The sequence below is a fragment of the Benincasa hispida genome, chromosome 9 (genome assembly GCF_027475165.1).
Source record: "Benincasa hispida cultivar pf3 chromosome 9, pf3_genome.v1.1, whole genome shotgun sequence".
NCBI classification, from domain to species: domain Eukaryota; kingdom Viridiplantae; phylum Streptophyta; class Magnoliopsida; order Cucurbitales; family Cucurbitaceae; genus Benincasa; species Benincasa hispida.
The window spans coordinates 64,187,926-64,197,831 of record NC_143486.1 but is presented as its reverse complement, the minus strand read 5'-3'; the positions used below and the strand labels follow the sequence as shown (position 1 = coordinate 64,197,831).

General features: G+C 34.8%; 1 protein-coding gene across 1 annotated transcript; it reads right to left on the bottom strand.

Annotated features, from left to right (window-relative positions):
* Nucleotides 1-660: 660 nt before the first annotated feature.
* On the bottom strand, nt 661-3,620 carry LOC120091877 (DUF620 family protein (DUF620)). The gene is made up of 3 exons (XM_039050025.2): nt 3,099-3,620; nt 2,683-3,021; nt 661-1,313 (listed from the first exon to the last, which is right to left on the bottom strand). Exons 1-3 carry the CDS (start codon nt 3,393-3,395, stop codon nt 798-800), a joined length of 1,152 nt encoding a protein of 383 aa, XP_038905953.1. The 5' UTR covers nt 3,396-3,620; the 3' UTR covers nt 661-797.
* Nucleotides 3,621-9,906: the final 6,286 nt, after the last annotated feature.

The window sequence follows — 9,906 nt, the reverse complement described above, 5'->3', positions numbered from 1 at the left end:
CCGAGACCTAATAGTTCTACCAGTCAGTCACTTCTCAAGAACTTCAAAGAACTCGAAGCTTAGGTGACTCATCATGTCTTTATTTAACTCGAGTCTTAAGCTCATGTTATGAGGGATTGGGGTAAAAGTTGAGTGGTTGCTGTATAAGAATGTGTATGTTTAGGCTATACACATCGTTAGAGATGATCTGTGGTGAGTTATAAACAATTTATCAGGTACTAGGAGCACAGGTTCATGGTAGTATATCGACAATAGTTTTCATAAAAGGAATGACAATTGTTGTCTTCACATTCCTTCTCGGATTAGGAGGGTAATCGGGGGTGAGGTGTGACAAACCATACATTCTGTGTGAGAATTGATGTATGAACAATTTTCAACGGTAATTTTAATGAATTGTTAACTTGATTCACTTGTGACAATTTAAGAATTTAATTGATAGTGCATTCTGATTCAAGAGGTAAGAGGTTCAATCCCCCATCCGTATTATTATTTTAAAAAATGATTATTTCAAAAATTTTATTAATATAACCCCAAAGAGAGTGAATGAATATTTTCCATAGTATTTCTATTTAGTGTTTTTTGCTCGATAAAGTTCTAGCTTGTTACTATATTTGCAAATGTCCAAGAAAAAAAAAAGTTCCTCCACTTTGGGATCTAAAATCTTGATCGTATATTGTATTCAAAAGTTCAAAGCATTGGTATGAAAGGGAAAAAAGTGTCAAATCCTCCTATATTTACATGTATAGTATTGAAATTCGATCGTATTGAGGTTAAAAAAAACTAAATCTAACAATTAGTTAGTTCTCTCCCGCCTCTTGTTCTCCGGCGTCGGATTGGTCTCTCTTCATATCCGCCGGAGGCAAAAAGCAATCCATCGACAAACCACAAATATTAAAATCAACCTCTTCAATTCTCCAACACTCCTCTATTTTCCTCCGGTGGTTAAGCGCTTCACCGTACCGATGCAACCTGGCCGTCGTCCGGCCGCCGTGCGCGATGTTAATGTTGTCGACGTATCGGTAATCCTCGATGGTAGAAGCAATGTTGGTCTCCCAGAAAACGCTGTCGTTTCGCTTGCCGGCTTTCATTCTGACGAGCTTGGTGTCCTCGAAGTGGACGAGAAGGCCGGTTCTTTGGCTGAAGTAGCCCCATATTGTGTGGTGAACGATCTCCACGTGCGGCGTGCTCTGTGATTTTAGCAATTCCGTCGCCGTCTCTAGTTTTAGAATGAAACAATCTTCTTTGTTTATGGTTTTCTCTCCGATGCATACTGCGTCTTCGAACAGATTTGCCGTGTACCGTGGGTCTAATCCCTGTTTGTTTTTTCCCCCCACAAAAATACACACAAATTTAATTAACTATATATATATTTTTTTTTTTTTCTTTTTCTTTTTTTCTAGTATTTTCTTTTTTCAGAATTTTGTTTAAAAAATATTCAATTGAGTTGCTATGGATGAATGCTACATTTATATTTAATGTTATTAGTTGATATTTAGAAGAGCAAAGATGTTATGTTAGAAATAGAAATAAAAGTATTTTATATCTCTCTTAGATGAACTTTTTCCTCTCTTAAATGGTAAACTAAATTAACTTTTAGTTTGAAATAATAGAAGCTATTGAAGGAGAAACTAAATTAAATAAAACATTATTAGGGACTAAAACAAATATTTAGCCAAATTTATATCTGTTTCTTTTCTAGCTTTTTATGCTTTCTCCAAATATATATATATCCTTATTAGTTTTCAGTATAGTTTTTTGGTTTGATAGGTTTTTAGGATATTTTAAATTATAGTAAACTTTATAAAACTAGAAAAACTTGATTGAAGGTGTTGTATCTATTTCAAATTTAAAGGCTTGTTATGATGGTGCTTGAGTGAAAACAATGCTTTAATTTTTTTTAAAATTTTTTTTTTCCAAAGGATTTAATAATTTCTTAGAAGAGTAATGTTTATTGCAATATTAAAATTTTAGGCTTTTTTTAGACCAATTTGAAATATATACCTAGAATTTATAAGGGTTGAAAATATTTAATACAAAGAGTGTTGTATTTCAAATATCAATTTAAACAATTATTTAAATGGGTTTATAATATACTTATAAACCATAAAACTAATTACCCACTAAACATTAGATATCTTTGAAGAATCCTAAATATTAGGTTGAATACGAACTATTAATTATTAATTTATAAGAATGTTTTATGTTGAAAAATTTATATAATTATTATTTTGTATTATTATATAATTTATAATACATATTTCAATTTAAGATAAATGAATATAGCCTACCATATGAAATACTATAATTAGCATTTTTATTTTTATTTTTAATACAACATTGCATCTTGAAATTTCAAATTCAAAATTTTGATATACTCATAACATAAGCAGAGTTTGCATTATTTGGATCTCAAAACTCAAAACGTTTTTCAGGCTTAGAGTCCTTTTAGGCATTTTGAAATTTCATAATAAAATAGAATTTTAAAATTATGGACTAAACTTGCAACTAACTTTAAAGCTAAACAAAACCCTTTTTTTTTCTTTTTCTTTTTTTTTTGACAGATTTAAAAATTAATTTAACCCAACAAAAATTTGCCCAGAGGAGCCCTCAAATTCCAAATAAACAAAATTCAATCAATTAGTCTAAACATTCCACCGTCGCCGGAAAGGAAAAAAGGATCACCTGAAAGAAGCGGCGGAGGGGTCTGGGAGGACCTTTATTAGCATGGCCGGGCTGCGAAGAAGACTGATTCCAAGCGACCTTGCCGTCGCTTCCGGCACTGACCTTATAACCAGACACCACAAGCTCAAGATACCACAGGTCCGGATTCTTCTGCCAAAGCACAAATCCGCCGACCTCACATTTCCCCCTCGCCTGTACACTCTCTTCCCCTTGCTGCATCGCCGATCCCACCATTTTGACCTGCCCAACCGCGCACATACTATTCACGGAATTCAACGCCGCTTGTCCTCCCGTCGCCGCCACGTACTGCTGCACAATGTACTTCGCCGTGGACGCCTCCTAGAAAACAACAATTCAATAAATTACAACGAAAACGAAATCTGGAAAAACAGAGTCGAGATGAGGCGGTTGCTTACGATGGAGCAGTCACGGAAAGAGCAATTGAAGGTGAGATCGAGATGGACTTGGAAAGGAATGAGAGGAGAGCCAACGAGTTTGAGAAGAGCCATGAATTCGTTATTGGAAGCGGCAGAGAGATGGGAGGAAGACTTATTGACATTCTCGACGGATTGAGCTTTCATTAAGGCACGGAGATTTTGCCAACGGAGGGCGGCGTTGGTGCCCATGTTGGTGAACATTTCCTCAGGAATGGGGACTTCAAGAACAGTTTCGAGTCCATTTTCTTTGTCGAAATTGGGACAGAGTTTCCTCATGGAAGAACAGAGGAGAAGAAGAAGAAGAAGAAGAAGAAGAAGAAGAAGAAGAAGAAGAAGAAATTGAAGGAAATGGAAAGAAGGGGGGAGCGGGTGGGTGGGCCCTGTCCTCCCCGGTGGCGAGGGGTGGAAGGGGAAGGGGGTTGTTAAGTTAAAGCGATGGTGAATGGAAGAGGGTAAAAGGAAGAAGAAGGAAGGAATGGAGGAATGGAGGAATGGAGTTTATTCGTAAGGTGCTCCTCACGCGTAGGTGTCGTTGTTGAGGGCACCATTTTAGGAGCGCTGAGTGTGAGACTAACTGCCTCTTCTTTTATTGGCTTTTCCCCCCTCTTTGCCTCTTTTCTTGCACGACATTACCAATTCCCAATGTTTTTGTTACATTACTTGTAATCCCTAAATTTTTACTTTTGTGCCTATTTGCACAATAAAATTTTTCCTCTTTTTTTCCTTTAAATTCAATTTTTGATGAGATTGAAAGTGTATCATTCTATTAGACATCAAACTTAAAGGAAAAAATGTCGAATTATTTTCCTAAGGTTATATCGATTTAAATTCTGGTTTATATATTTCTCTATGAAATTTAAAAATTATGAGCAAATCAATTTAAATCCCCCTTCATTATGATTTCCTTTAAAAATCATCAATGCAACAATTTTCTTACTTGTGTAAACTTTTTCAAATGCCGATTTTAGGAAGTGGACAATTAGAGTTGAAGTATTGCCAATTCTCAAAGTAAATTGTAGCTAAATGTCAAAATTGATGCATCTATGAACGTTTCAAGGGTTAAATTGATCCAACTATAAGTCTCATCTAATAATTTCTAAATACAATGTAATGAATGATGTAAATTGATACACTTAAAAAGTTTAGAGTTTGAATTGTTATAATTATTAGTTCAAGATTTTAATTAATACCACTCTCAAATTTTTTTAGTATAAATTGATATTTTTACTGACATCTAAAATTCTATATAATTTAAGAATTATTTTAAGGAAAATTTTCAAAAATAGAAAAATAGGAAAACTATTTACATAAAATAGCAAAATTTTAATCTTTTTTTATAGAGGCTAATAGAAGCTGATAGAAATCTATCAGTGTCTATCGGTTAAAGAAACTGGTAGAAGTCTATAACTGATACACGCTGATAGAAGTCTATCAATGTCTATCAGTGTTTTTTTTTTCTTTTTGCTATTTCTGTAAATAGTTCGACATTTTTTTCTATCCTTGAAAATTTCCCTTTTTAAAAGTTTTAAATTTGTCAATTGTCTATTAAACATATAACTGATGGTTTATTAGATATTTATAGACACAAATCTAAAAGTTTCATGATTAAATGTGAAACTTTATGTATTTTTGTATTTCTCTGCTCATATTAAATTTGGAGTACAAAACTTTATATGTATACAAGAATATCTAAAAATAGATATGTAAATTTAAACAAAATAACAAATCCAACATATTACAAGGTCGTATCACAACCAAATAACCATACAATTTAACATCTCCCTCAAACTCAAGGTGGTAGAGTAGAGACCATCTTAAGTTTACAAAGTATCTGACTGAAGCGGACAGGGGAGAGAGCTTTGGTGAAGATGTCTGTCGGTTGCTTGATCATAGATATGGCTTAAAGATGCAGAGTGGAACTCTGGAGATGGTGACAGGCAAAATGACAGTCAATCTCAATGTGCTTGGTCCGTTCATGGAAAACATCATTATGTACGATCTGAATAGCATTATGACTATCACAATGAAGAATAGTGGTAGAGTTTTGGGGAGTCCCCATGTCAGCCAAAAGCCAACAAAGCCATAAGACCTCTGAAGTTTCTTTAGCAAGCACACGATATTTCAATTTGGTGCTGGAACAAGAAACGACAGTTTGTTTCTTACTCTGCCAGAAGATGTAAAAATCACGCAAATAAAAACAGTAACTTGTGGTGGATCGTCTATCCGTACGGTCGCCTGCCCAGTCAACGTCAGAATACCCGGAGAGACGCAATGAGGATTGGGAAAAGAACTGAAGACCATGCCCTAGTGTACCTTTAACGTAACATAGAATACAAAGCACAGTGGTGAAATGGATAGTGCAAGGAGTAGACATGAACTGCATAGGCAATGTCTGTATGTGTCACTATTAAATAGATAAGGTTTCCAAAAAGTTGTCTATAAAAGGTTGGGTCCTCGAGAGGAGCACTATCAGAAGATGTCAGATGAACATTTGAATCCAACGGTGTTGGTGTTGTGTCAAAATCAGTGATACCGGAACAAGCCAAAAGATCATATGCATATTTCGCTTGAGACAAGTAGTATCCATCACGACATGATGAGACTTGAATACCAAGAAAATAATTGAGTAGTCCCAGATCTTTCATCTCAAAATGTTCTCCTAAATAGCGTCGTAGATACAAAATAGCCTGAGGATCATCACCAATAATAATCATGTCATCCACATATAAAAAAAGGAGAACGATGTCATGTGAAGTCTTACGAGTAGAGCAGAGTCAGGAGAGCTGGAAGTAAACCCAAGCTAGGTGATGGTAGATTGAAGGTTGCAAACCAGGGGTGGGGAGCTTGTTTTAGCCCGTATAATGCACGAAGGAGAAAACAAACCTTCCTAGACGGGGGAGAGACACCATGGTGGCTGCATATAGACTTCTTCAGACAGAGTGCCACTGAGGAAAGCATTCTTAACATCCATCTGAAGAAGAGGCCACTGTTTAGCAGCTGTTACGACCAATAGGCTCCGAACAAATGTCATTCAAGCAACAAGAGCAAAGGTTTCCTCATAATCAATGTCATATTTCTGAGAATATCCCTTAGTCATCAGACGAGCCTTATAACGTTCAACGGAACTATCAGAATGAGTCTTGATTTTATAAATCTACTTACATCCGATAGGTTTCTTGCCATGAGATACTCATCATACTTCCAAATATAAGTTTTTTCTAAAGCCTGAAGTTCCTCATCTATTGCTTGTTGCTAGAAAGGGTTAGTACAAGCCTCAAGATAGGATGTAGGTTTAGCCCTAAACATGAGAGTGAAAAAATAGTGATAGTCTTTAAGATGGTGAGGAGGTCCTTTTACCTGGATGGGTCGACGAATAAGTGTAGGGTCAAGGTCTGCATCAGAAGTAGATGGTAGGTATGAGAGTGCAACAGAAGAAGAAAACTAATCGAGCTCTAGGATGGGCAGAGTGGAAGACTCAAGATCAAGTGAAGAATCATAGGTAGGAAATAGATCAGTGGCAGAATTAGTGAAGAATGACTAAGGACTAAGTATGGAATCATGAAAAGAAGAAATACTAGAAAACATACGATGTTCCTAGAAGATGACATGACAAGAAATACATAACCGGTTAGAAACGGGATCCCAACATTGAAACCTGTTATGTTCAGTTTCATAACCAAGAAAGCAATATAAACGGGCCCGGGGTTCGAGTTTGGTATGTTCATGAGGATGTAGTAGAACAAAGCATGCACAACCAAAAACTTTAAGATGAGAGTAAGAGGGAGAGTACCATACAATCGCTCAAAAGGATATAAGTTGTGGAGAACAGCAGAAGGGAGGCGAGTGATAACATAAGTAGACGTAAGGGCAGCCTCACCCTAAAACTTCTCGGGGCAAGACGTAGAGAGAAGTTGAGCACGGACAAAATCAAGAATATGACGATGTTTTCATTCAACTCGACCATTTTGTTGGGAAGTATAAGGACATGAACGTTGGACAAAAGTGCCCTATTTGGTAGAAAAGCTAGTAGGTGAGAATTCTTATACTCCATTGCATTATTTGTGCAAAGAATTTTGATGGTTTGAGAAAACTGATTTAAATCATTTTGGCAAATCATCTTGTGCAAGGTCAAGGTCTGCATCAGAAGCAGATGGTGATGGAAAGTACAAGCAAGCAACGAAAGCAATCAGAATCAATAAGCACTCTACTTGCATTTAATTCGAGTTCTAAAACATGCAAAACAGTTTTTTTTAACAAAATTAGTTTAGAATTGTTACCTTTGAAGAAATCCTCTTAATCAAAGTTGCTCTCCACGAATTCTATGCTTCAAATCCACAATGAACCACCAAGAGAACTTTTCTACTATTCTCAACCTTGAATTTGAGTGGTGGAACTCTAATTTGAAGTGAATTGTCAAGCAAGATGGAAAGGGTTTGAGAGAAGGAAAACAATTTTGCAGAAAATTCTCAATTTTCAGCAACTCTCAATTTTTAGCAACTTTCACTTCCAATATGGAAAAATTGGGAGTATTTATTCCACTTGACCATGCAAGCATTGAATTAATTAGTCAATGCCACTTCAAATTTCAACCATGAAATGGGCTAGGTGTAAGGATTTTGTTAAAACACATCTAATTTGCAAGAAATTGAAATTTTCCACTATCAAACTTAATTTTCAATTTTTAATTTGATTTAATTTTTAATTAAATCAATTTTAAAACGCAATTTCCAAAGTTGGATTTAAAAAATTGAAAAAAAATAATTTTATTTTAATTAATTATACAAATAATAATTTAATATGAAATATTAAATTAACCAAACACCTAATTTTAAACATGAATCCTTATTCATGTAATCAATATTTAAATAATTAAACTTTCTAATTTCTTTTAATTTTGATAAATTAAACGTTTAATTATATCGAAAATACAAACCCTAATTTGAAATGGAAAATTATTTCAAATGGTAAAACTGTTGAAAATATGTACAAGATATAGCAAAATTTTAGAACTATTAATGGTAGACATTGATAGAAGTCTATCCGTGTCTATCAACATCTATTATTGATAGTTATAAAATTTTGTTATATCTTGTAAATATTTTGGTTCATTTTTCTATATTTAAAAACAACCAATTTGAAATTGAACAATTCAAATCCAAACTCTAATTTGTAATTTGAACCTTTCAAATTGAAACCCTCAATTCAATTTGAACATTTCAAATTAAAATTCAATTTGAACATTTTAAATTAAAATTCAATTTGAACACTTCAAATTGAAAACTTAATTTTGATTTTGACATTTCAAATCACTCAATTCACTAATCCAAGGTGTTCATATTTTACGAGCTAGTAGAGGGACCTTATGGACCTATAAGTCATGAGCTCCAATGATTTGAGAATATTTGGCTAAACTCTTTAGATGGAATTAATCAATATTCGTTAACTGTCGAGACACACCACTATAGCTCGATAATTGTACTTTTCTCACTATGGATATATTTCTATCCACTTGATTTAACCATAATCAGTAAGTCGACCTTTCACAGGTTGTTCGTAATAACGGTTGGGTCAAATGCTCTTTTACCCACGAAGTTACATCTTGCTCCTTAAATTCCACGGATCCTCTAATGAACGATTGGTTTGTGATCCAATCACTAAACCAAATCCCTCTCGGGCCAGTGAGAGGGTGAGGCCCTTTTCAAGACTTGGATTCAATACTTAAGAGAATACAACCTTTCTCCTATCCCTAAATTGGGTAGGTGCGAATTCCGTCTTGCACCCTATGTCCCCAGCTATCTACTCAGTTTTACCTCTGAAATGGAAGGCTTATCGAGCTGTCATTGTTGAGTCAACCTCACCTATGCAAATTTAAGGATAATCCCGAATAAACAGGAGTTCATAGTTAGCTTAAGAATAAGGTCAAGTTACCTATGTCATCTATTCAAAACGACCAATCTTAAATGGTATACAGTGTTATAAAGTAAGAGTGACTTATTTCTTGGTCCGATCTTATGCAAACTCATTGCATTAGGACGCCCCACTTCTCATGTCTCTACATGAATGATTCAGGATCACGTCATTTGTACTATCTATAAAGCGGGCCGCATCCAATAATGTTACTAGAATAAGGTACCCAACCTCATTCGTATACTATAGACCGTTTTAGCTATTTATTCAAACTTGATCCATCTTTGTGTCTCTACATAAAGTTTAAGTATTTATGTAAAGCCATGGATCTTAGTTTATTGGATTTAATCTTTACAAGTGCAATTTATATATTCAACAACACTTTAATTGAATAAATGGCAATAACACCTTTATTGATAAAAGAAAATGTTTTAATTTTACAAACTGCGAGTTTTATGACATAAAACCCAATAGATGGTAGATTTAGGAGTGCAACAGGAGGAGAAGACTAATCGAGCTCTGGGATGGGCAGAGTAGAAAACTCAAGATCAGGTGAAGAATTAGAGGCAGGAAACAGATCCGCGATAGGATTAGTGAAGAATGACTGGGGACTAAGATGCAAGTCAAAATAGCCCAATGATAGGAAATTGCATAGAGTCTCAATTTACTCCCAAGGTTAGAATATCTAATCTCTAATTACATTTATCCACTTTATCTTTACTTTCCTCACACGCTTATTTCTTAACCCCACCAAACCTCTCACATTTACGTTATAACTATTAAATTAGCTTAACGAAACAAAACGCATCTCCTTACGGATTGATTTGAAACTTGTCATTGTTGCTACACCATCGTAGTAGTAGTTGTAGATATTCAATTG